The following is a 27,402-nucleotide window of genomic DNA, read 5'->3' as shown; positions in this document are numbered from 1 at the left end:
ATAAAAAATAAATTAAAATGATGATCCACGTGATTAGGTAGGAGTTTTAATTTCATTCTGCTTCTGAATGACTGAAAAACCTTCCAAAACAATTTCCGTGGTTTACACCACTTTGATTTATCTCTCTTATTTTTATTATAGCCCAGAGTGATGATGGTAGGACAGAAATGAAGAAAGAATTTCTCCCTACCACACCTTCTTCCCCAACTCTGGCCATAAGAGGCAGTCATCAGATTGGTTCAACCAGATGATAAGCTCACCCTTAGGATGCTTCTGACCATGAGGAACCGTTTATCTTGACACTGTTCCTCAGGATATGGGCACTGATTAAGTTATTTGGGCAAGTCTTCCACAGTATTATCTTTTACTACTTTAAAAGACCCACTCAAATAGTCTCATTTAAGAAGGACTGTAAGGTCTCTGCAAGGAACATCATGGCTCAGAGGAAATGGCATTTTGGAAAAGCACCGTTAAGTCTTTAAATAATTAAGAGGCAGTTAGAACAACAGAGTAGGGAGACCAATTCTAGGAAGGTCCCACTACACAAATGGACTGTGTTCTCAACATTTGTTTGCATTGGTTGTGCGGTGCTCAGACCATGGTTTCCAGCAGAAACAGTGTTTAATCTACCAGGCTGTTCACAGAGCCGATTTAATGTACGCTGGGACTGAAATACTGTCCTTTGCTAACAAATATGGAATTATTTGCAATGACAGATTCAGTAAAATAAACGAATCACATTATAAAGATTGTTTCATATCTTTCCCTAAAAGTTAATATTTCAGATGAAACTAAGTTATTTCGCAAAGGAGAAATGGCTAGAAATGTGTGGATTCTGAGAAGACTTTGCAAAATCAATGGCACGGACTCTTTATTGCACATAATTTAAAGCTGACAGCTTTTTGCTTTCCTTGATGAAAGGATAGCATTATTATTATATATACCAGTCATGGTCTTTTTTTGTTTGTTTGGCAGAGGGGGGAGGGGACCACACAATTCAAAAGTAGCTTTTGGTGTGAGATAATTGAGCAAGTTTTAAGAAAAAGAAAAGGGTTAAGATACTGTTCAGTATTTGAGTGTGGAGAAGGTTGCCTGAGGTAGACTTCTTTGAAGTCTGAATGGTAAATAAGAAAAAGGGAGAAAACAGAGAAATGAGGTATGCACCACAGCTCTGGGGAGAGAAGGTGGTGCAGACTTCAGGTTAGACACGTCCCTCTGCACTGGTCACTAGGTGGCGCTGTTCATTCAGGACAGCTCAGGGGCTATGAGCCGCCGGTGTCTAGCAGAGGACAAGGCAGGAGGAAAACGTTCCTACCAGCGGGAAGTTTGCAAGTCAGGTGCTCCTAACTCAGAAGATGCCTCAACTTTCTAACAAAGCTCAGCCTCACTGAATCAAACTAGAAATTCCACAGCACCCGCTTCATTTCTCTTTGTCTTCATCTTAATGAAAAAGTTTCACACGAACATCTAACAAAATAAGACGTCTCATCTTTATACACTTAACTTCCTCCACCTGTAAATTCTTTTTTGCAGCTGTAGTAAGACTTCAAAATCCACACATTTCTAGCCATTTCTCCTTTGCCAAATAACGAAATTAGTTTCATCTGAGATATTAACTTTTAGGGACAGGTATGAAACAATCTATGGTGTGATTCGTTTGTTTTACTGAATCGGTCATTGCAAATAATTCCATATTTGTTAGCAAAGGACAGTATTTCAGTCCCAGCGTATATTAAATCGGCTCTGTGATCAGCCTGGTAGGTTGAAAGTCAGTTTCTAGTCCTCTCCAGTGGAAAAATGAACTCAACTCTCCCCTCTGGGTGATACACCTTTGGGTGAAGGGCTAAGAAAATCCTCCTTATGTATGTGCCAAAAATCAGTCTGTGCCAAGGCAACTCAGTGACATCACAGAGAAATTCTAGCAAATATAGCATTCAGCCTAATCCCATTTTAAGTTTTGGGAAATATTACACTAACTCCTAGAAATCATTCTCCAAAGCCACCTATAATGGGGATGCATTTGTGGATGACATCTATATACAGAGGCTGTTTGGGGCACTTCCTTTGCATATGTACTTAAATCTTTTTAAAGCAGTAACAATGCTGCTCCTCTCAGTGTGTAATGCATTTTCCTGCTTTATCTTCAGTTTGCCATAAAGACTCTAGTTAAGTAATTGAACCAATGGACAAAACAATGCCAGCTACAAGGTATGTGATATTTGTTTCTAGTGCAATGATTTAGTCTTGTTTCTCTGTGATTTTCTCGCAAGAAATAATTCCAGGGCTCACTGTCCTTTCTTGGTGAAGTAAAGTGCGGGAAAGCTTACAGGTTGTAGGGAGAAGAGACAATCCCACGATTGCCCACTGAAATGGCTGCCCCCCACTTCCTGCATTCCTTACAAACAGATCTGATTCTTTAGCAGCAACAATGCATCAACAGCATTATTTAAAAAGGTGTCTATAACCACTGAAGCTATTAAACTTACCGGTTTCCCAAACTCCAATTCCGAAAAGAATTTATACCAAGGTTCATTCTTTAAATCTATCTCTTCTGGGCTTATATCCCGACTCTATAGGGGTTGGTGACAGGGAAATGGAAGAGAGAGAAGGATAACATTATGCAGAGATTACATAGGAACAGGCCAGTAGAGATGCAGTGGTTTCCAGGGATAAACAGCAACTGTATCCAATAGCAGCAATCATCCATTTTATGGACATCAGCAAAAACAAGAAGCTGCAACAGGTGGGAGAGGATGGGTTTAAAAAAGCAGAGAAACGGAGGTAGGGGCAGGGAGTGAATCATTCTCAGCCCTGAGGCACAAGGCACACGGGCCACGGATGGAGAATTCTGCACCGCACTGCTGCCCTCCACGACAGGTCGGAACATGGGCATATTCCTCAATAACCGTATCGTGGGAGAAGAGAAAGCCTGTATTTCCTCTTTAGGAAGAACTGTTAGTGAGGAGCAAATAACCTGGTGAGCACACCAAACATTTAGCCATCTATGCCAGATGAGTAGAGCAAATAATTTTTATGGGCTAGTATAGTTTTAGTACTTATTTGCAAAGCTGCCTTGAGGGTTTTCCAAATAAATGCAGATACCAACGCTTTGTAAAAGCCAATTTGTTAATACTGCATCTTTAATGGCACATGAGTAGGTGAGAAATCATGTGCTATACACAGTACAGTGAAAGATGGTGTAAGTAAAGAACAGAGGACACAAGTGCAAAAACATTTTAAACGAGCATCCGTGGGGGAGGAATACAGACAGAATATACTTGGTGCTTTCACAAATAAATGTTAAAGAACTGGGAAAAATAAAGTGAGGGAAAAGCTGAACAAGACAGACGACAGAACGGGGGAGAAAACTTCTGGGTTACGTTGCAAAAATTAAGTCAGATATCTCAACTTCATGCAACTCTAAGAGGCGGTTCACACAGACTGATCATTTGATTCCACGGGGTTTCATATAGAGTCAGATCTTTATAAAGTCTTAACATCTCGCTCTGTGGAATCACATGTGTTTCTGGAAATAATTAGTTGGAAAATGAATGCCTGGAAAGCAAATCAGGTTTTCCCTTCAGACACTGGAGATACAAGTTCACAGCAGACAAAAGCGTGAGGGGCTCATGGCGTCATGAATTTCATCTATGTAGATACATTTCAAAATACCTTGGCAGTCACTACCTGAGAGAGATATGGTGATCTTTCCGACAACAATATGAAATAGAAAAGGTATATTTTGCACCGAGATTGAAAACAATATCTAAGAAACGTCACTCCCTCAGGGCAATGACACATGGCAGGTCCTGTGGCCACGTTTTCCAAGCCACTGCTTCACGGAGCAGCTCCTTGGGGGCCCGGCCCGTTTCTCTTCACATTCTGTTCACAGGCCTTTGGCAGTTTGGAGAAACGGCGGTCAACTTTCTTTGAGACCCTGACCAATTCCTTCTTCTAAAATCCTTCGAAGGGTCTTCACCGTTATTCCTACTTTTGTTTTAAAAGGAGGAAGACGTGGCAGAGAACTTTTCTTTACGTGACATGCATTGAATATAAGTTAGCTGGACTCAGAGGGAAATGTCTCCTGAAACGGAGTCTGCCCCCTTGCATCCAGATTAAAATCTCCTCCAGCTGTCTTCAGGGGCTTAGGGGCCTGAATCTCAAAGGAGAAGGTGTGCTCCTTCTCACCGGATTCTGAAATGATGTAAAATAATGGATTCCAAAAGGATTCTTAATTTATTCAGTGAAATGAGGCACAACAGCAAGGAGGACACAACTCTTCCGGAGGGACAGTCCAGGCTCTGGGACATGCTAGATCCTCACATGGTGGGAGTTTCATGAAACCTATTTCATGTTTATTATCTTTGAACACTATTTATTAACACTCCCTGGGAATCGGTTAGGTTTTTGTTGTTGTTGTTTTAAATAAAATGTACCAACTCTTTCAGGAAATGGCCTGAATGTCTTGGTACTCGGTCCTGAAAGAATTAGCCCATTTTATTGCCCAAGGTTGCTTGCAGATTGTTCTTACTGCGAAGGCTAATGCTGTGCTGAGAACTGAATCAGGAGGCATGTCAACTGCTTGGGCCCAGAGCAGCTGCCTGGGGAGAAAGTGAAAGAGGTACCACCACACAGCACTAACATCTGCATTTGGTTTTGTCATTTACGACTCGGCTGTAGATCCCATTATGGAATGGACAAATAGGAAACGTCCTTCTAGACGCAGAGCAGGATCTCCGTCCTGGCAGGCAGGGTGGATTCCACAAGGCCAGGCTGAGTTCTCTGCTACTGTGGGCTACTTTCCCCAGCTCGGCCAAATCCTTGGAAAAGGCAGATGACCTGCCAGAAAAATGCCTGATTCTCCTTGAGGATGGTTTTGCTTCTTGGACGGGAGCAGAGACTAGCTTCAATTTTTAATTAAACAATCTGAATGTGGTACGTTCATGTGCACAGCACTTGATAACGTTCATATAATTCTCTTATACATTTTACAGCACGTGGTTCTCTCATTTGATACTTCGGTGAATATGCAATCCTACTCAGTACTCACTTCAATACTCACTACTTCAGTAATATTGGCAGGCCAAGCACTACTTCTATTTTATAGATGAAAACACTGAGGCTCTGAAAAGTTAAAGGACTTGCCCCAAGATAGCTGAAGGCAGAGTCAGTATTTGAACTCAGATCTTCCAATTCCGAGTCCAGTGCTCTGTCCAGTATGTAACATCCCCTTCTCATAATCCTGAGAAGGAGGCAGACCCTCTGCGTTGGCAGAGGACCCGGAGCTAAAATAGGGGTAAGTGACAAACTTGAAAAGCCAGGAAGGAACTCCAAGTGACCGTGTACTGGGGAGAAACCCCCTTGTTTTACACATCCGAACCTGTATCATGTCTGTAATTACTATTTGAACGTCTGTCCTTCCCAATATATTCCTGTGGGAGCAGCAGGGACCCCAACCCCTAACCCAGGGCTTGGCACATAAAAGTGATTCTATATCTATCTGTTGAATTGAGCTGAAGTTCTAGAGGGAAGTAAAAGGGACAAAGCCAGAAAAAGGCCATTTCTGACAAAGCAGGGCTTGACCACTAGATCTCTAATCCCGAGGCCGAAGGACAAGACGATGGACTCAGACTATGACGACGGGGGACTCGGGAGTTATGAAGAACGTCATAGGAGTTTGCCACGTGGCTGAAGAGGTCATAAGGCTGTAAACCTACTGTGGGCGATTCTGAAGGTAGCACAGGGTTTCCTCTGCCTGTGATGGTTTGGGTTCGCTCCAAGGATGAGACAAGCTCTTTGGCAGCCTTTACAAGTCTACCACCAACCCTTCCTGCAAACAACGGGTAGATGTGCCCATGAGGTTGCCATTTAAGTTGGCAGGCTGAAGCAGACAGGAGTACTTCAACTTGGAAAAACATTTTTCCCCTCAAAAGGAGTTGTGCATTTCTGAGAGCAAATTTAGATTCTGTATCTGTCACTAGTTAGCATACCTATCCACAGTTAAGGACAAGACAAAAGCGTGTGTGTATGTGGTGGTTGGGGGTGGGGGTGTGAGGTGTCCTCAAATTCTGGCAAACTGGATCCTGGATGCCAAAAGGCAAGCCACATGGACACATTCCAACTTTTCTGTTCACGTGGCAAAAACAGCAAGGAAAAAAATTCAAAAAAGAAAGGACTACATCGTTTAAGTGTGGACACGTGATGGTGCATCCCTGGCTTGTTATTCAAGTATCAGGAATGTTCCCAAGCACATGACGGTCTTTCTGGGCACACCTGCGTGTGGAAGGCTAACTTCAGGGCGTATGATCTTCTAACAGGGAGAGAACCCCCAGGGCAGGGTGGAGTCAGAGGCAAAATTCTCGGCTCCTTTCTGAACTTTTTGCTTAAAATAACTGTGGTGCACAGTAAATGCTAAAGAATGACAACCCTAAAGCATTTCTGTGAACTGTTGACCTTTCTTCCTAATTAAAATTACTTTCTCCCTCTGTGCTTTTAAAGATGTCACATTTTTATTTTAGTAAAAGTCAAATCAATTATTACTTAAAACATGTAGAGCAGAAGAGGTGGAGGGAAAATAATTTGAACCTGCATTTCAGAGGCCTACTTAATCTGTTCTCAGTGTGGTAACCGCATTTTAATAAAAACCAATCCCCAGCATGATAATTCCATCCTGCTGGCATGGCTGGAGGGCTGCAATATTTATAGAGCTTTGGAGAATCCCTTTAACCGTGATCCGAATTCTGAACCAGCTTTCCTAACGAAGGTGAATAAAAGGAAGCGTGAGGGGCAGATATGAAACTAATCAGACTGCAAAAATTCTTTCCCGTTTCACAGAAGAAGCCGCTTTTCCAGGGTGGTCTTCTATGCCCAGACATGCCATTTCCCCCACTTGCACTTGCTCGGCAATGTGAACATGTGTAGAAAATTAGAAACCAGACTGAATATGAAATTCGTCCTCCATAGTGCACTTGTCAGAAAAGGAAGACCTACAAGACATATTCTAACAGCCTGGGTCTTTTCTTCCCAAGTCATAACAACATATTAATTATTTAGCTTTTAATGAGGTGCTCGTAACTTCTACAAAATTTATGCATGTTCAAATAAGAGTCACGTAAAAAAAACCCTGACTTTAGTCCAGTTAGTAGTAAGCCTGATAAATTAACGGTTAGACGTTTTTAAACAGCAGCAAAATCAATCTTTACATTAGTGGACCATTTTAAATTAGTTCAAATCATGCACAAAAAGAACAACAAAGCTCAATATGGCATCTTTCAAAGCAGACTCTCAGGACTCATTTTATAAACACCTGCAGAAATGAAAAGGGTAAAAATACTTCATTTTTTCATTTGTCTTAGAAACACAGAGAGTCTATCCCAGGGGAGAAAGAATATAATCCAAGCGCACAATGCATCCAGATTAAAGAACACGGCAGGGGAGACAAAAGAACTTTAATATACACATTACCATCTTTTCGTTGGTCAGAACAGAAGACTTGCCCGGCTGATAGTCGTAAATGCTTTTGGGCTCTGCACGGTATTTCCTTGTATCCACTTTCTTATCTGGGGGCTCCCAGTCGTTTCTGGAGAAAGAAAATCCTATTAGAGCTATGTTCATGAAAATTGGCATCCGACACGGTCTGACTTTGGCGGACTGCAGTCTAATCAAGAAATTTTTGTATCAGAAGCATAAAATCGGACTCTGCGCGAAGCATTTAGTTGAGCTGGTTTCCTTCTCAAAATAACCAGTTACATCTCTGTGTTGGCTTCACAAAAGGCTTGAGGTGTCCTGTGCTCAAAACCGGGCACCGGACGCGCAGAGAACAAGGAGAAGGGTGGGGAACAGCGGCAGCAAAGCTTGCTCTCCTCTCAGGAGCTCATCATTTCCCAAACATGCCTGTGCTTCCCACTCCTGCTAGCGCAGTGGGAGAGAACGAAGGTCCTGGAGCCCGTCAGCCGTGGTTCCAGTCCCTGCTACAGCACTCGCTAGCCTGGTGAGCTGAGCCAAACACCTCACCCACGGCTACTTTAGTTTCCTCATCTGAAAAATGGGGATACTGGAGGGATTAAATGAGACAGTGCATGTAAATCACTTAGCAGAGCACCAGGCCCATGGTGTAAGCACTGAATAAATGTGATCTGCAATTAATAACCACGTTCCTCTCTATTCCACACCCTGCCCCAGGAGTCACCCAAATCACAGCCTTGGGTGTAGATACTTAACGTGAGCCAGCAATGGGTTCCAGAGGATACGTGAACCCTTGGAAGTTGTTGACAAATTTTTAAGGCATGTACAGTATTGCATTTTGCACTGTGACTATAGTTACTTTTTTCCTGCAAAGCTACAACCTCTTGAAGGCAGGGACAGTGATTTATATATGCTTACATTCCCCCATAGCATCTGGTTCAATCTGCGACAGAATGTACCCAGCAGATGCTTGATGAATGCACTTGAGTGTGTACCCACAAAGACTTAAGGGTATACCCAGCCTTCCTTTCAAATTAATTATCAAAACCCTCAGGCAGATGCCACTTGTGTATGTGTGGGACTCAGCCACTCATTTGTCTATGAAGATGGAAAAGGTATGGAGGGGTGAAACTGAGTGTGTACTTAGAGGAAAAAAATAGTTTGGTCAGAGCCTTGTTGGGAAGTGGTGAAAGAGGGAGCCTGAAGATGCATGGGACACCAGTCCAGATGGCATAAAAAGTTTGCTCCATCGGGAATAAGAACTCAAAAGAGAAAAGTGGGTCATTCAGCACAGCCATTAGGAGATGACGAACACCATCATTAGGACCACTCTAAGCCTTATCTTTCAATGATACACATTGCATCACTATTAATAAGTGTGGCTTTGGGGTGCCTGGGTGGGTCAGTCATCTTGATTTTGGCTCAGGTCATGATCTCAGGATCGTTTTTGAGCTCAAGCCCTGCATTAGGCTCTGTGCTCAGCACAGAGTCTGCTTGAGATTCTCTCTCCCTCTGGCCCTCCCCCTGCTCGCTCATGCATGTGTGTGTGCTCTCTCTCTCTCAAATAAATAGTCTTTTTTTTTTTTTTTAAAGATTTTATTTATTTATTGGAGAGCGAGCGAGAGAGAAACAGCATGAGAGAGGAGAGGGTCAGAGGGAGAAGCAGGCTCCCCGCTGAGCCGGGAGCCCGATGTGAGACTCGATCCCAGGACCCTGGGATCATGACCTGAGCTGAAGGCAGTCGCTTAACCAACTGAGCCACCCAGGCGCCCTCAAATAAATAAAGTCTTTAAAAAAGGTAAGTGTGGCTTCATTTTAAAATCATATTCTCTGGTATGACCCTGTCAGAATGCACAAAGAGTATGAAAACACATGACAAATTTTAAACAGTTAAGATTTCTCTTGTGAGAAGGGTAAAGTCATGATAATTATAGCCAACATTTGGGGCGCCTGGTTGGCTCAGTCATTAAGTGTCTGCCTTCAGCTCAGGTCATGGTCCCAGGGTCCTGGGATCGAGCCCTGCATCGGGCTCCCTGCTCCGCGGGAAGCCTGCTTCTCCCTCTCCCACTCCCCCTGCTTGTGTTCCCTCTCTCGCTGTGTCTCTCTCTGTCAATTAAATAAGTAAAATCTTTAAAAAAAAAATTATAGCCAATGTTCACTAAGCCCATACTGTGAGCCAGGAACTACTAGAAACGTTATACGCATTATCTCGTTTTATCCTCGCAACATCCCTATGAACGTAAAATGTATCCCCATTTAACAGATGAGGACACTGAGACTGAAGATAAGTCACTGGGATTCAAAATTGGGTCTGTGACTCTTGCCTCTAAGGCTACCTGACCAGCAGAGGGAGTGCACTTCAGTGGTAGCTTGGGGATGAGAGCCCTAACTCTCAGAGCTGATTGTGGGTGAGGGAGCACTTACCTTTCTGGGCTTGATTTTAGTGAGGAAGAGCGGGCTGGGAGGGGAAGTGTGGCCGACCTCTTAACCACCTTCTCACCGTCGATGTAGCTCATCTCACTTTTTGAGCGAGGCACAGAAAGGGGAGATTTTGCTGGAGAAGAAAAGTGGGTACAAAAGACTTGCAAAAACTGAGGAAAACCAAAAACAGGAAGATGTCTTCCCTCACCTACCACCCTCTGTTCCTCCCCGGCAAGCAGAAAATTCTACATCACTTACTGTCTTCAGAAAAGGAGTACCGAGGTGAGTATAGATCTGAATCTTCATCTAGTGAACAAAACAAAACGTAATCAGGAGCAATCTGGCTGAGGTAAGAGAACCAAGTGACATGTCCCCCCACTGGCACCGTCCTGCACCGACGTCCAGCCACACTGGGAGCCCGACACACAGAGGAGGGGCCCAGTGCCGGAAGCTACACCACCGCAGACCCCATCTGAGAGCCCACCCAACCAGAATCTGCCGACCTGCAGTCCGGAAGGTCCACTCATGACACCGGGGGGTTGACTGCCACCTGACACCAAGGAAGCATGGGGACAAATAGCCAAAGGTCCTCCTCAAGACAATTTCCACAAGCAAAGCGAGAACACAGGGTCCCCAGCCTGGGCTGGAAACAGGGGCGGAAAGAGGTCCCCGAATGCTCACGCTGACAGTCTCTGGTCTAGCCTGCTGAGTCCCCCAGAGTCCGCCAGGCCCATTACTGGATGGGTTGGGGGAGGCCCAAAGATGCAGTTTCAGCTGCCCACAGCGGCTGTGACCTGTTTTATACGCTGCAGTTCCATACACAATACCATTCATCAAAGAGGAGCTGTGGCGAAGGAAACAGGCTGAGAAGACCCTCCCTAGTCTCTTGCTTTGATTCCACCTCAACCTAGTTGCTTGAGTAGCTTGCTTTCCTCGAGACACAGCACAAGCTGACAGGTCTGCTCTGCAAAGGTACTGCCTGGGCTCAGTGTCTAAATGGTGACTCTGGAACCAACCAAGTCCCAGGGTTTTGTGGGCTTGCTCTGCAAGGGCAAGGCACACGTCCCACAATACAGAGAACCCCAGGACATGGACACTTGCGGAACCGAGATGAGAGCTGAGCCCCTCGTGGAAGTAGCCGCCCTGAACTCAAAACGAGAGCACACGGACATTTACCGAAACAGATTTTTAAATTGGAACTGTCCTGAGAATGCAGGATATTTAGTCACTACGCCCGGGATAATCCCCCCCCCACACCAAAGCACTTCTCCAACAAGAGTCAGGCTGCATCAGTCAGCCTGTCCTGTTTTCTAGTATCTTGCCAACCCGAATTCAGAATTCTTGAGGATGAAATGAAGACCCAACTCCTTCCCTTAAAATCTGTACCAGCTTTAACAAAAAACATGAAGTAACCTGCAAACGCAAGCCAAAGACTCCAATGTCACATGTTGACTAAGTGTTAATCAAGTCCTATCTCTCTGCAAATCATTCTAAGTTTCAGAGCAAGAAAGGCTGGGATATTTTGTGAAGTATAAATAAAACACTGCTATTATCTTGAGTATTATTCAAAGACAGCTTCTCTGGCAGCCCCCTCCCTTTTTAAAATATTTTATTATTTGACTGAGAGCACAAGCAGGGGGAGCGGCAGAGGGAGAGGGAGAAGCAGACTCCCCGCTTCAGGGAACCTGATGCAGGGAACCCGATGCAGGACTTGATCCCAGGACCTTGGGATCATGACGTGAGCCGAAGGTAGCCGCTCAACAGACTGAGCCAACCAGGGCCTTCTGGCAGCCCTTCTTAGTCCCTCCTCTCCTCTCCCTATTTTTATCTGTTCCAGGTCTCCTCCGGCCCAAACAAATAAAGGAAAGGTATTAGGTACCAAGTTATCTTTCCCTCCCTCCCTCCTTCCACTTCAAGGATAAGAACTAGTCGATACCAAAGTTGAACAAGACTTGCCCTGCTATACATGCAATGTGCAAGGTGATTTACGTTAACTTCTGAAAATAGGGCAGAAGAGGTAAAATGTATTTTTGGAGTACTGTTCTGAAGAATTTTGTCTTGCCTGTTTTTGTTTTTTAATAGAACTTCTGATTGCTGAAAATGCCATGATGTCAAAGAAAACTAAAAATCAGCTCTGACTGCAGAGATTTGACTGGAAAAATGGTGGTTGCCAAATGAGAAATTAGCTTACTTAGGAACCAATGTATGTACTGCTTAAAATCCAGCCTAGCATTTTAGCTCAAAACCCTGTATCTCTGAATCATGGAATGACAGCCTATCCGTAGACAGTAGGTCAGGGTTAGTTTGTAACTGTTACCTGGTTCTTGGGGTAAGAAGCAACATTTTCATGGGGGAAACATGGCATTTAAATACTCAAAAAAAAATGTTTAAAGCCTAAGCTCTTTAAACATTTTTTTCTCCCCAGAGCTTCCTTATGCAGAAATCTGGAAGATTTGTTATAAGAAAATGAGAAATAGTTCTTATAAGATGGAAAAAAAAATAGCACAGCTTGGGGAGTTAAATAATTTATGTATTTTGAAAAGTAAGAGGAGGAAAAAATAGGGGTGAAGGCAACAGACGTTGGAATGACTAAACGCTCATAAAGCTAATTCTTGGGGCGCCTGGTTGGCTCAGTCGTTAAGCGTCTACCTTCGGCTCAGGTCATGATCCCAGGGTCCTGGAACTGAGCCCCGCATCGGGCTCCCTGCTCTGCGGGAAGCCTGCTTCTCCCTCTCCCACTCCCCCTGCTTGTGTTCCCTCTCTCGCCATGTCTCTGTCAAATAAATAAAATCTTTAAAAAAAAATAAAATAAAATAAAGCTACTTCTTATTTGACGGAGGTAGAAAAAGCAAAGTCACCCGGCTACAGCCAACGCAGGGCAGGAGCCCCTCTGGGGGAGCAAGCTCTTCATTTCTGTGTCCACGGCATCCGAGTCCGACATGTGGATTTCAGTTCGCCTTTGAAGACGGCAGACTGAAGTTCCACGGATTCAGCTGAACACTAGCCATCAGGGCAGGTCCCAGGGGATGCAAAATTTACTTTAATTGTTGATGTTTGTCTTACAAATCTAATGTAAGAAAATTTTACTTCTGCTTATGAATAAAAACAATCACGGTTTCCATTAAGTGCCCAACAGTGGCTGGTAGTTTACTCACATCATCTCAGTTAATCCTCGAGAAAACTCCTGGAGGCACGTACATCTCTCATCTCACAGATAAGAAAAGGAGGCCCAGGGAAGTTAAGAGAATTTGCCCTTAGCCACACAGTGAGAAAAGGACAAAGCAGGAATGGACCCAAGATCTTTCCGACTCCCTTCCTCCCTGTGCTGCCTCAAAGCCCTGTGACAGGGATGGGGGCTTTGTCCTACTCCTCACCCTAGCCTCATCTACCCAATCCTGGGAAAAACTGTGGTTCTTCTACAATTTTTATTGTGGAAGAGGCAGGGGAGGGTGTTGTTTTGAAACTCAAGTCGTGCACTACGGTGCTGGCCAGACGGACTTCCAGCCCTTGTAGCCTTTGCTCTCTTTTTCTGCATCATCCCCTCCCTGGTGAGGCTGAAGCAAGTTTTCTTTCTTTTTCTTTTAAAGATTTTATTTATTTATTTGACAGAGAGCGAGCAAGCGAGAGAGCACAAGCAGGGGGAGAGGCATCGCTTCTCGGCCTTTTGGCTAAGATCAAGTGCAGGGGGAGAGGCAGAGGGAGAAGCAGACTCCCTGCCGAGCAGGGAACCCGACACGGGACTCGATCCCAGGACCCTGGGATCATGACCTGAGCCAAAGGCAGATGCTTAATCAACTAAGCCACCCAGGTGCCCCCCTAAGCAAGTTTTCTGAGTTACCCACTTCTAGTTTTTTGCTGGTTTCTAGGGACAATGGGTAAAACCGAGTCACTCTTGCTACATCATCTATTTGCTGTTTCTCTTGCTCCCTTCTCCTGGCAGGCTAAGTCCACACTGGGGTAGATGGGTATGAAGTTAAAAATACCAATGAATGGGAAAACTGGGTACAAGGATCACCCTTCTGCATTTCTGCACACCAGAGTTAGCCAATGGAGTGTATGTTTTTAAGCACAACTAAGACACAGAATATGAAACGTTTTTCAAGCTGTTTGTGAACACAGACATTGTCTGTGTCTGAAATCCTGCCTTTATGGTTTCTCCACGGGTTCTTTAAAACTGCGCCTTAGGGGGCTCAGCTGAGCTGGGATCTTGTGATTGCTGTTCCTGGTGAAGCCACATGCTGACGGTGCCCCTCAGAGCCTTGGCAGTGACACCCAGAACTTCCGGTGCCAGCGACTTCCAGGAAGCTCTAAGGCTCAGCGGGATTTACTCAGGGTGAACAATCCACTTCTGGAACCCAAAGGCCCCTGCTGGGCTCCGATGTTTACACACCAGCGACTGCCCTCTAGGCTTTGGCAATCTATCCTTGGAAGCTCGATTTGGGGATGGCTATTCTCCTAAAACTGCCGGGAAGCATGTAATTGCTCTTTCAAGCACAGTGACTTTAAATGAACTTCTAAAAAAGACTTTTCCTGGATTTGGGGGGTTTCTTTCTTGAGAATTTATAACAATCTTAGAAACACTGGAACAAGTGTTGGTTGAGAATGATTATTTTATAAAAAATATGTAACTGACTAAAATGAGATGCACAAAAAGCAGTCTTTACATAATCATGTGCCTTTATCAATTAAATTTTAATTTTATGCATTTCTTAGGCATTTAAACTTAAAATTATTTTTCTAACATCAGGGGCTCATTTCTGACACAATCTTTTTCTACTGCTCAAATTAATTCCTTCTGCTTCATTCCACACACTTCGGAAGAGAAAGGATAAAGGAGTCAAGATAGACACACACACTCACCCCACAAACAAAAATATTCAAAGAAAAAGATGTATGCAGAAGTGGGGACAAAGTCTGGGTGGGATCGGAGAGGAAGAATCAGCAAAAGGAGATACGGGGCAAGGTGGTCAGGAATAGTCCAGGGAGCCCGGGGAGACATTCCCAAAGCTGCCTATGTTCTGGTTAAAGGCAAATTTTAAGGGATTAGGAAGGGGAAAAAAAAAAAAAGATCCACAAAGGGTATAGAGTAGCTACAGAAAAAAATACAGGAAAAAAAAAAGAATCTGAAGGAGAAGAGAACAAGACAGAGAAGGAAAGAAGTAAGGGCAGGACCAGCGGGCTGGAAGGAGACTCACCGTCCTCACCTCCAGCAGCGTTCCTGGCCCGTGGAGGTGGAGAGGGTGTAACCGCACGCTCTCGCAACTATCCTGCAGGCTGCTCTAAGACTGCACTTGCCGGGCAGAGCCCTCCTGCCCCGCTGTCCTCAGGAGAGCAAAGGGGACCGCCGCGGGCAGCCAGGCCCCGCCTCCCCGGGCAGTGCGAGCTGCAGTGGGGACAGGAGGCACACAGAGCCTGGCCAGGCATCTTCACGATAGAACTACTTGCTTGAACTCAGGCAAAATGAGGCTATTCTTAGAAATCCTGTAAGGCCAGTAGAGGATTATTTTAACTCAAATACAGATGTGCCTGGGAGAAATCAGCCTCCCAAATCTTTGTCCTGGCGCATCCTCATCTAGGAATGAGGAGAAAGGTCCATGAGACAGACCATGGCATGATCTGTCACCACGCCCTGGGGATGCCTTGAGACACTTCACCAGAAGGTGGCAGTGGTCACCATTGGCCTGACACTGGTGGAAGGAGCAACCAAAAGCAAGAGGAAAAGCTGGTCTCTGAAACTTCCCCCTTGGCTGACAGGGCAGCCCTTGACCCTGACATGGCCAAAAGTATTCTCACAGGCCACGGACCATGGCATAACACACCAGATACCTGGTTTTGTGCTGATTCGGAGGCGTTTTTGTGCTGAAAAGCGCGGCCATTTTGTGGACACAAAGCATGTCAAGAGAGCCAACATCATTTGGCCATGTTCAGAGCGGGAAGGCTAGCTCTTTTGAATCTAAAGTCCCCCCCCCCCACCCCAATTCTATATCCCCATTCCCTTGGATTGCACTGGCAAGTATCTTCTCCTTCTTGGAGGGTGGGAAGGGTAGTCTCCTCCATTCCAGTGGTTCTCAGTCCTGGCCATGTGTCAAATCACTTGGGGACGTTTCCTAACTGCATACCCCCACATGCCATCCCGGGAGACATTGGTGCCTGGAGTTAGGGGTCAGAGAGGGTCAGCCAAGAACACAGGGTGCAGCAGGAGAGGTAAAGGAATCAGCAGTACAGAACAGAGTAAGAAAGAGCCCATGCTTGGGGGCCCTGTAGATCTGCGTTTAAAACCTGCTTCTGCTACTTACTGTGTGATCTTGCACAAATTACTTAGCCTTCCCGAGCCTTACACCCTTTATTGATGAAATGAGGACTTACCTTGTGGGGTTCCTGCGAGGATGAAACAAGGTAACAGTTGTGATGCACTCAGCATGTGAGGCCTTGTATTCAGTAAGGGCTCAATAAATGGTGGTCGCAGCAGGCGCTGTGGTGGTTATGCTATTGCTGTTGTTATTAATATTATTATTATTATTATTAATGGAATCATGCCTGTGAGCTGCTGAGGTCTGAGCCACCACACTGCTATTTCCTAAAGCAGGAGGCAAGGGATGAGGCCCCAGCAGCGGGTCTGAAGACCCACCCCAGCAGCCCCTCCACGTCTGGGTGCAGCAGTGGGTGGGGCTGGCTCTGGTCGCTGTCAACGGTCTCTCTCCCCACCCCCCCAATCTTTCTAACCAGACATCTCAGATGCTACAGAAGGACATCTCTCCGCCTTTCAGAGAGAGAATAGAATGGAATTCATAGACAAGTAGCTTTGGGTCACAGAGGAAGGAATGATGGGGAAGAGAGGATGGGTCAAGTGAAGGTTAGAAAAAAAAGAAAGTCATACTCATTTGCTCAGCCTTACTTGAAAGTTATTCCCAAAGGATTTCTGGTAAGTTATTTTTTTTTTTTTAAAGATTTTTATTTATTTATCAGAGAGAGAGAGAGACAGAGGCAGGCAGAGGGAGAAGCAGGCTCCTTGCTGAGCAAGGAGCCCGATGTGGGACTCGATCCCAGGACCCTGGGATCATGACCTGAGCCGAAGGCAGAGGCTTAACCGACTGAGCCACCCAGGCATCCCTCTGGTAAGTTATTTTTGATAAGCTTTCTAGTGACTGAGGTACATAGTGAAATTTCAAGAAGTCAGTCTCCTGAATTCATTCTGCTCTTCCTCAGTTCCCTAGCCCAATCTCTCCTCACTACCTCATGAAACAAAGAGCAATCCGCTCCTGTCCCAGAGTGGTCTCAGAGATCACAAAAGGATTAGAAGGGACTGCTCCCTGTTGGGAGTTTACAGGTTTCTTTTCAAGTACATTTTAAACTTCACAGGTTAAGACGTGATAATTCTATTTATCTTCTGAAAGCCTGGACAAGTTTGCTTTTTCATTATAGTTGGGGGGAAAAAAGGTTGCTAAGCCGGCATAAACAAACTTTCCCGTAGTCTTTTACTAGTCAGGAGAATCAGCTTTCAGACACTTAGAAATATATATTTTTTATACTGTATATGCAACTAGAATTTAGACGGAGGAAGCGGCCCTTAGGCTAGGTTTTGATAGGTTTATTGCAAATAATTCTAGTTTCAAATTCTGAGCTCAAGCAAAACAAAAAAACCTGCAGCAACAACAGTCTCCTTGCAGAGGACAGACTCTGGAATGACAGCTCATATTTCTCAGTAAAGCAAGCTATTTTTTAATGCTCATTAAAATCTATGGCTAGGTGCTAATTTGTCCTTAACACCTTTCTTTGAAAGGCATAAATATTTTCCACGTTAAGAAGGGCGTGCAGAGCCCAGAAGCACGGGGCTGAGGGGGACCTACCAAAGCTCACAGACATCACAACCACAAGCCAGAGAATCTCTGATTACTTAAAAAAAAAAAAAAAGATTCTTTAAAGTGATCTAGATCAAACATTTCCCTCATTTGTAAAGAGCCTTCATGTGATTGAATACATCTGTGGTCTATGTCTGGCTCTGTCATCTTTAGCAGGAGCAGGGGTGAGATGAAATCCACCCTATTTTTAAAAGATCTCCGGGGAAGAAGACTTCTTAGACACTTGTGTTAAAGCCTAATCACCTTGGTTATTATTAATCTTTTATGTTCAAACTAATTTTTCCCCCTTTTTATCCTTTACGACAATTTCATCCTCTTTGGTCTTTGAAAATAAAAAATATTAAGGTCTGCTTCCTACATTTTAGGTGACAGGTTACCATATCATCCCTTACTGTTTATGCCTCAAGGCCAAATCACCCCAACTCCCTCTTGAGCCTGACTTGATGTGTACCAAAAAGCAGACGTCACTGTTAGCCAGGGTTGCTAGGCGTGGCAGCTGACGACGTGGCAGCTGCGTGTGTGAGGCCACGAAACCCCGTCTTCAGACCGACAGCCAGGCTGACCGTGGAAGGTGCCGGCCCTGCCCGTGGCAGGCCTATGGCATTCTTCCAGTCTGAGGGAGTCTCTGTCTCTCTACAGGACTTCTCCAGGGGGCCTTCCTCTGCCTATGGGACACTATGCCTTCACGCTTTCCATGCACTTGTCATCTTCCCAGAAGGGAGCCTGGTGCTGGGTTCTCAAGTCCAAATGAAGCACCGACTGAAAATCGCATTTCGTCAAAATCACCCTAAAAAAAGAAAATGTCTCCCTCACTCAGCTCAGTCAATTGTTTCTTAAGCAACGCTTTTGGCTAGAATCAGCACCCCAGGATAAATAGACTAGGTTATCGCACACCAGACAGATTCTTGTTGGAAGTGAGGTGGTCACTGATAACAATGAAATCATTAGCATCGAGTTGGAAGCTGGGTTTGTTTGGTAGACTTTTCTTCCAAACCCAGATATGAAATGGCTGGAAACCACTGACGAGCACATCAAAGGGAGAACCAAAATGGAATCTGGTATTTTAACTAAAACTGTATCTAATACAACCCAGGACGTCCTTTCATATATGAGAGGCAATCAGTAAGAGTTTGATGAATGAGTGAATGCACGATTTTAACAGTGACGAGAAGGGTTGTGGAGGACAGTCTGCTGAGCTAATTAGAGCAGAGAAATACCGAGGAGGTGGGACAGGGCTGCATCTCGAAAAAAGAACTATGGTACTATGGTACCATGGTCCAGAGCCCCACTCATCAACATTCTCCAGATATATACTGAGGAGCTCCTTTGCACCAGCAAGCTTTCCTCTGGCCTTCTGGACACATGCTCTTGCAACTGCCACCACTCTGGACACAGAGCAAGGAAGGGGCCTTGTCTCTCTGTTGGATGTGCACTTTTGAGAACAGAGGATATATCTTATTCATGGTACGGTTTTCAGTTCCAAGGACAATGCATGGTACTGATGCTCAGTACTAATCAAATAAGTTCAGAGAGCTCAACATCTCATCCTAGAAGAGCATTTAATGAAATTTCCTCTTGTAAACTCCCTTCCATGCCCCTCTTTCTGGGTCACTCACCCAAGGATCAGATAATCTCTGGGACTAGGGTAGCTCTCAGGATGGTGCCTTTAACTTACCTTTTAGAACCTTCTTCGACACCTAGATTTTTTGCTTTTAGATACAAGTGTGACCATCCTTCCCAGCGGGTCCAAATTCCTAGCCAGCAATTTCATGGAACATTTTTTAGCTTGGCCAAAACCCTTATTTTCAAGAGACATCATCTCCCACCATGAACGGACCTCATACCTGGATACCTCTTTGGGAATTCCCTACCAAGGAGATATACCCTGAAGATCCATGAGGGGCCCAGTGACGGGTTATAGCACATATAGAAACTAGGTAATTTGTCTGTTGTTGACAGCAGGTGTGTCCACCTGCTGCCCATCGGCCATCATGACTGCCTCCCCACGTCACTGCCCAGCCACCAGCCCCATGAGATCACCCCAAATACTGGCAGCTGTTCCCAGAGCCTCAAATGTTCAAAGCATTATAACTAAGCTACACTGGTTACCCCATTAATCGTGTAAACTCCAAGGGACCAGTACTAAAATCCATCTGGACAGACTCGGGTCATACAGTCAGCGAGGAGCAAGACTCCACCACAAAACACAAGGATGGGGGAAGCAAATGCTTGGGAGACAGCCCGTTAGCCACCAGAAAAAACCCCAAGGTGAAGAAGAAAGTAACATCACCAGTACAAAGAGAGGCACATGATTTTCCTTTAATTACCTTCAGATTTAGGACTAGGAGTAGATGCTGGAAACTGGTAGGTAGGAGTGTAAGGATTGTCCTCTGTAGCAGAGAAAAGCAGTGGATTTTGAAACTACCCACCATGAAGTGAAGGAACTGACAAATCCCGCAACTGATGCTTTTGAATGATTACCTACTTTAGTGTTATTAATGCACACGGCATCACACTTAACACGAGATTAATGAATTAGAAAGGCCTTAGTTATTTTAATACAGCACATCATGCAAATGAGTGAAATAAAATTTTCACCAACCAAAAAGGACTATAAAAACAAAATCTAAAAGCCAAATCTTATTCCTAGAATGGAACTATAAGAATTAATTTAAGGCTAGGACAACAGATACACTGTCTAAGTTTATGGTACCTTCAGAATTTTGCTGGATTTCAGGAAGTTCAGGGAATTGGTACGTAGGGAAATAAGGGTTTTCTTCAGGAGTGTCTAGGCAGAGGAAGAAGTTTGGGAGAGAGAATAGAGGAAGATACAAATGGAGAGAATGAACGAATAGGGATCCACACACAGTTCAGGCTCCTTGAATTCTGGAACATACTAAGCTTCACTAGTGATATGAAAGAAACTCAGATTGCTTTTAAAAATCCAGTCCTTTTGCCTGAATTACTGAGACACATCTAAAAAGACAATATCATTTTTCCTCTTGGACAAAGAATGACATATACACAGGCTCTAGTGAGCGAGAAGGATTTAGCACAAAGCTTCAGGTTTCCAAATAAACCAGTGGATTCTCAAATTTTTACACATCTCTGTCTACCATTAGGGCAGCTGGTTTTGTTTAGAACCTGTAATTTGGGTTGAGTTCATCCCTCTAACAGGAGAGAAGGGATGTTGCCCGTGGCACAGAATAATAGACTGTTCACATATGCACCTGTGGCTTGGCATTTGGGCTGCCAAAGCCAGGTCTCAAGGTGAGAGAGACACAGGGTGCTGGGGGAGATGGACATCAGCTTGAGGAAGTGACCAACAGAACTGACATCACCCAGTCAGAGACCCAGCCTTTGGCATCACCGCCATGACTGAGCTCATCCACCCAATCACAGTGGATTCACTCTTGGTTTAGAAACACTAAACGCCGAACATCTCAGTATTCTGAAAGAGTCTGAAGAGAGGCACAGCCAGGTTCATTGTGAACTCATTGTAGGAGCTCATTAACAGTGATGTTAGTTGGCATTTGCAGCTAATCAGAAAGACCAGTTATTTGCGGCTTAGGCCGACACCGACCAGAACGCTTTCTCTTTGCCTTCATGTGTCCTCTGTGCTAGGCGGCCAGACTGGATTTGGCCCCAGGGAACAACAGAATGCTCTGCCCATGGTAGGAGTGGTACCCTTCCCATGGTGCAGCAGCATCCCCATCAGCTGACTGGCAGCACAGGCGGATGGGAGCTGGTGGGGTCATGAGCTACCTGAGCGCTGGCCTGGGGTTCTCCCACCATGCTGGATCACCTGCTGATAGCCCAGTGGCTCTGATTCAGAAGCACTTCTCTTCAAGCTTGAGCGGGCTTTGGTGTGTCAGCTCTTGACTGACTCTCAGGGCTACCTGCCAAATGCTGGCTCCCAGTTGGGACAGATTATTTTTCATTTTAACACCACCTTACAGGTGCACCATGCACTCTACTTCCTAAGGCAGAATTTGCTCTCATTTGGACCCTGCAACACCCCTTGTAGGAAGGGAAGTGGGTTGAATGCAGAGAGGTATGTGACTAGCCCAAAGTCACATGAGTGCTTAGGGGACTAAATCCAGGCAAGACCAGTTTTCTCCACTCCCAGTTCAGGGCTTTCTCAACTTGCTCTGCCTACAAGGCAGTCATGGGCTGACACGGGGGGCTGCACCTAAAGCTGGAAGCAGGTGGGAGTCAGAACTGCTCACATCCCAGGCAGGCAGATGCTGGAGCATAGGTGGAGTGCTGGGCTCAACCTGCTGCATCCCGTAACATCTGAGAGGGAGGATTTGAGAGCTGACCTCAAATCCCACATGTGAGGCAGAGCACAAGCGTTCCCTCCGTGCTGTGCTCTGCTCTGCAGGCGTATGGCTGGGCTCAGGCAGGCTGGTGCCCAATGACTTGAGCGTAGGGCCCAGTCTTCTGACATCCTAGCAAAGCAAGTTTAAGTCCTCACCACAATAGTCAACATATGAACACAGCATAGCTTCTACAAATGAAAATCAGTACCTCTGTTTAGTTTGTGGATCTGTTTAAACATGGTCTTGTACCAGTCTTTTGATCTCTCGGTGTTCTGGAGAAAAACAGTAAAATAAAATGGAAATGTCAGCACATTTCAGAACTTCTGTGATCATGAAATCATAATGGAAGGTGACAACAACTGAAGTCAAAACTCACTAACTCTATACATCTTGGTGATCCCACGTTTATTTTTTTTAAAGATTTTATTTATTTATTTGACAGAGAAAGAGAGTGGCGGGCAGAGGGAGAAGTGGCTCCCCACTGAGCAGGGAGCCCGATGTCAGGCTCGATCCCAGGATGCTGGGATCATGAGCTCAGCTGAAGGCAGCCGCTTAACTGGCTGAGCCACCCAGGCGCCCTGGTGATACCACATTTAAATCTTCATTAAAAATGCAAAACTTCTGAGAAAGAACACCCAAACCAAAGGGCGCCTGGGGGGCTCAGTCGGTTAAGTGTCTGGCTCTTGATTTCGGCTCAGGTCATGATCTCAGGGTCGTGAGATCGAGCCCCGCGTCGGGCTCCACACTCAGCTACTCACCTTCTCCCTCTCCCTCTGCCCCTCCCACTGCTCAAATACACACACTCTCTCTCTAAAATAAAATAAATAAAATCTTAAAAATAAAATAGCCAGACCAAGGGATTCAGACCTGAATCTGCAGAGTAATATTTGGCCAAAAAGGATGCAGATTTTGAAAAAAGTAAACAAAGATCCACCTGAAATGTGTCCATTCATACAACTTTTAAAAATTTCATTTTTTAGAGAGACAACTAAGCGGAAGTAAAGCCTCCTAGAAACATATGAGGCAAAGAACAGTTGCATGCCCCCATCCATTTCAGGTTATTCTGTACAAGTGTAGTCACCTTGGAGAGGGCCAGAGAGTTCTCATCCTAACCACAAAGCTGGGCTGTTTTTGTTTTAAGAGCAAAATAAAACAAGGAAGGGTACAGATGGGTGGTTAGATAAGGCATATTCACTCCCACTTTACGGATGAGGAAAAAAGTCACAACGATGCCCAAGGTCACAGAGCCGGTGAGAAGGTGAGTGGGAAGGCCGCCTCACACGATGGTTAGGGGTGTGGGTTTTCGGAGACAGACTGTTCCATCGCCCACAGGTTGTGCAATCCTGGGCAAGCACTGTAATCACTCTGAGTTACTGTTCCCTCATCTATAAAATGGGAATTCTATCTGTGTTCACCTTGTAGAGTGAATGATGGCTGACAGAGTGAATGACGAGACCGTGCAGTCCCTAAGCGGTGATGGCAATGACCGTCCTTCACAGCTCCCTTTATACTTATTACTGTTCTTGTATACTTAGTATTACTTAGGACCAGACAACAGTTCTTCCAAGGCTCAGCCCATTGCTGTTTCTACTCCTCCTCCAAAGGGACACAAAAAAATGTCCATTCGTTACATGGAGACTGTAGAGAAACATACTGCAGCTAGTGTTCTGAGGGGTTCACGGAAAACAAGGGGATTCACCCTAATCCGGTTTCAAAAGCAGGCTTCCCTTGAATTCCGCGGGGCCTGCAGGAGGCTGGCACGTCTGTGTGGAGGGGGAGAGCTGGGGAAGCCTGAATTCATTCTGTGGTTCCTTTAGAGCTTCTTGCTCACCCTGGCTGACGGGAGTATCTCCCATCCAGAGGAACTTCTTCCTGAACCCATCAACAGGGACCCTGTAAGCCTAGACCTACAATTTCTGAGTGTGCTCCAAGGGACAAAAAAGGGAGATTGGGAAACACTGCCCACAACATTCTCTCTCCCCTTGAACGTGTACCAGCCCGAAGCTTCTCAGAGGTTCTGCTGCAGAGAACCCGCTCTGCCTATGTTCCACCCTGCTTTTCCCCCATAGCCCCCTAAACCCCAAACCCCTTTCCTCATGAGACTTATTAACACCTAACATGCTTTGGGGAAAGCTGCTGCACTCTGAGCGTCTCTGCAGCCCTCAGTGGGTTTGGAGAGTGGGCAGTGCCTCAGTCTTTGAGGCATTTCCTCATGAAGCCTTCGTCAGCCGCAAGTAGGGTCACATGCACTCGGGGGTATGCATGTCACCGGCGTAAGAGGAAGCCTAGGTAGGACTTATGGGTCTGTATTCGTACCCGGAGTGGGATGCCCACTTCATCCATGGAAACATCGCTCAGGTCCTGAGCGCTCCTAGCCACCCGCCTACTGTCATCCTTCGCCTTTCTCTCAGTAGCCCCTCCAGGCGAGGTGGGTTTCTCCTGGGTTGGTGCCAAGTCCTGCTCTCCCACTCTTCTTTCTGAGACAGGATCTGGAAGCGAGAAATAGTCATTAGCTAAACCAGCTCTTCTGGTGGCTCCAAAGTAAAAATCTCCCAAACAATCCAGCTGGGGAAGTGTGTTTGCTAATTCCCAATACGAATGAGTTTCATTTAGAGTATGGGTTGGCAAACTACGGCCTGGCCACCTGTTTTTGTAAAGTTTTATTGGGACATAGCCACACCCATTCGTTTGTGTATTATTTATGGATGCTTCCAAGTTACAGTGGCCGAGCAGAGCAGCTACAACAGAAACTATGGCTAGTGAAGACTGAAATATTTATCATCTAGCCCTTTCAATCACTAAGTGCACATTAGAGTTGATTTGATTCAGGAATAGAGGTTCCAGAGAGCGAACAAACAGACCAGGTGTGGTCTACAGATTATAAAATTACTTCATATCCTCTGTTACTCCAAGCCACGTCACTTACTATGGGAAGGCATTATGGCTATGCATGACATGTCCTATGGCTATGGGGGTGAACCTCTCAGAGCACGGGCCTTCAAGGAGCTGATGGCCAGTGGGCAGAAAGGGCAAGAGAGCCAGCGATGAGAATGTAGGATGACCAGGGCGGACAGAGTCCGCATCCAACTTAGCGGAGGAACTTAGGTTCAGGGCTGACGTCTCAGAGGGAGTCACCCAAACAGGAAGTGAGGGGTGCCCCCGGCAGAGGGAACAGCATCAGCAAATGCAAGGAGCCTGTGAACTACTCTGAGCTACATGGGTGCCAGGCACTGCGCTCAGTTCTTCATATACATTATCTCAGTTCATCCAATAACGCTCTGAGGAAGAAACTATTATCTGTCCATTTTTAAAAAAAAAACTGTGAAGGGCACCAAGGCACAGAGAAGTTAAAGTGCCCTGCCTGAGGTCACACAGCTGCCACGTGGCCAAGCTAGGATTTGGACTAAGGACACCTGACTCCAGTGGTTCTCTCTGAACCATACCCTGTCATACCTCCCTCCAAGATGGCACCAAGGCTTCGAGCCTGGCCTGATCCAAACAGAAGTAAATAAAGGGACTGGGGTGGGGAAGGCAGGGAGAGATGGCTGCTTCCATTCAGACATGGTAACTTTGACAGTGAGACATCCAAGCAGAAATGCCCTCAAAGAAATAGGGGAGCAGAGCCCCAGTGAGGCCATCAGCATAGACGTCATGGAAGAGGTCAGGGAGATGGAAGCGCTCATGGAGGAGTACGTGCGGGTAGAGTCAAGGGCTGACGTCACGCGCTGAGGGGTGTCGCAGCCGACAGGCTGAGGAGCAGAAGGGATCCCCCAAAGGACGTAGGAGTTATCGGAGGGGGAGGAAATGAACCCAAGAGGAACAGTGAGACATCACTGAAGCCAGAGAAGACAGAATTCCAAGAAGTGGGTGATCCAACCCACGAAAGGAAGGAAGGAAGAAAAAGAAACCAAAGCAGAGAAAGAGGCATTCAATTAGGCAAAAGAAGAGTCATGGGATCACTGACGGAGGGAGCAAGTTTCCAAGGGCGGTGGGGGTGGGTGCCAGGCTGCAGAGAAAGGGACGATCACGTGAGCAGGAAGTAGGGAAGGAACTGGGGTGGGGGGTCAGCACACAAGGACAGACTATGGCAGGTGGCAACAAGAGAGGTCAAGAGGCTAGGGGTCCAAAAGGTTTTGAGCCGGGGGAGTCTAAGCCCTAGCAGTGACGCCCTGGCGGTGAGACTGAAGGGGAGCGAGAGGGGCCTGGCACTCAGCCAGTGCTCAGGCAGGACTCGGTCACTGACCGAGGGAGAGCTTCTCATCTCTGGCAAAGGAAAGGTGCAGACGGCTGGCTAGAGACTAAAATCCAGCGGAGGGCGCCTGGGTGGCTCAGTCGGTTAAGCGACTGCCTTCGGCTCAGGTCATGATCCCAGAGTCCCGGGATCGAGTCCCGCATCGGGTTCCCTGCTCAGCGGGGGGTCTGCTTCTCCCTCTGACCCTCCTCCCTCTCGTGCTCTCTCTCGCAAATAATAAATAAATAAATGAAATAAAATAAAATAAAATAAAATAAAATAAAATCCAGCGGAAAGGAGGGGCCTGAGGGCACACGCGAGGTTGTGCCTGAGTCTGAGATGTCCCCGTGTGGAGGAGGGGCTGGGGAAGAGGGGACACGCTGCGTCAGCACGCTCATGTGCTACATCCTGCACAGCCTGCCCACCTGGTGGGGCGACCCGGGCGGGATTTCAAACTGACTTCTGAAACATGGACTCATTCTGTGACTGCAGAATGGTTTCTAAACCTTCTGTGCGAGCCCCGGGGGCTCGGTGTGTGCTTCAGACGACCCGATCCCTGGCATCACAGCCATGAGCTTTCAAGGATGGTAAGATCAGACTGGACTCACGGGATGAGTTCTCACGCTCCCAGGCAATTCCAACAGGAGGCCAAGGATTTGGCAGGAAGCCTGGAAGTGCAGGGCAATTTCAAGTTACCCAAGTCTACCCTTAATATGGCTCTGCTGAGCATTTTCCTTGTGCCTGGAAAGGCCTTCCTAACTGTCACCAGGAAGCAGCAGGTGAGACTGATTTCAAGCCATCTCACCCGGTGCTTGGAGGTGCTCACACTCCTCACTCCAGTGTCCTCCCTTAAGAAGTAGCAGCAAATCACAGACTTGGCATTCTCAGGGTTCCCAGACCCAGAGACATTTTTTTAATTGTTAGGGCAAGTGGTTCTAACAATCACTTAACTGCAAAACGCAGGCTGACAGTCCCGTGGTTTGTTCCACAGCTGTCAGAGTTCTTTGGCTCTACAAAAATTAGCCCGGAATTATTTTATTTTAGAAGTCTGTGATCATGTGATTCACGACTAAGTAGATTTCAAAGCACAGAGAGATGAAATGCA

General features: G+C 46.0%; 1 protein-coding gene across 46 annotated transcripts in view; it reads right to left on the bottom strand.

Annotated features, from left to right (window-relative positions):
• The window catches only part of SORBS1 (sorbin and SH3 domain containing 1), a 223,372-nt gene that overhangs the window by 53,972 nt on the left and 141,998 nt on the right, over window positions 1-27,402 (bottom strand). For 18 of the 46 annotated variants that reach the window (XM_081823747.1, XM_081823754.1, XM_081823757.1 and 15 more), the window contains 8 exons: window positions 24,383-24,555; window positions 22,275-22,338; window positions 20,458-20,532; window positions 20,072-20,134; window positions 10,144-10,191; window positions 9,889-10,018; window positions 7,465-7,579; window positions 2,487-2,570 (listed from right to left, as the gene is read on the bottom strand). In XM_081823747.1, coding sequence (XP_081679873.1) covers window positions 2,487-2,570; window positions 7,465-7,579; window positions 9,889-10,018; window positions 10,144-10,191; window positions 20,072-20,134; window positions 20,458-20,532; window positions 22,275-22,338; window positions 24,383-24,555 — 752 coding nt within the window. The remainder of the gene's footprint in view (window positions 1-2,486; window positions 2,571-7,464; window positions 7,580-9,888; window positions 10,019-10,143; window positions 10,192-20,071; window positions 20,135-20,457; window positions 20,533-22,274; window positions 22,339-24,382; window positions 24,556-27,402) is intronic. The other 28 variants (XM_081823769.1, XM_081823765.1, XM_081823767.1 and 25 more) reach the window with 3 other exon arrangements.

The sequence above is a fragment of the Leptonychotes weddellii genome, chromosome 6 (genome assembly GCF_054177405.1).
Source record: "Leptonychotes weddellii isolate Sample4059 chromosome 6, ASM5417740v2, whole genome shotgun sequence".
NCBI classification, from domain to species: domain Eukaryota; kingdom Metazoa; phylum Chordata; class Mammalia; order Carnivora; family Phocidae; genus Leptonychotes; species Leptonychotes weddellii.
This window is presented reverse-complemented; position numbering and strand designations above follow the sequence as displayed.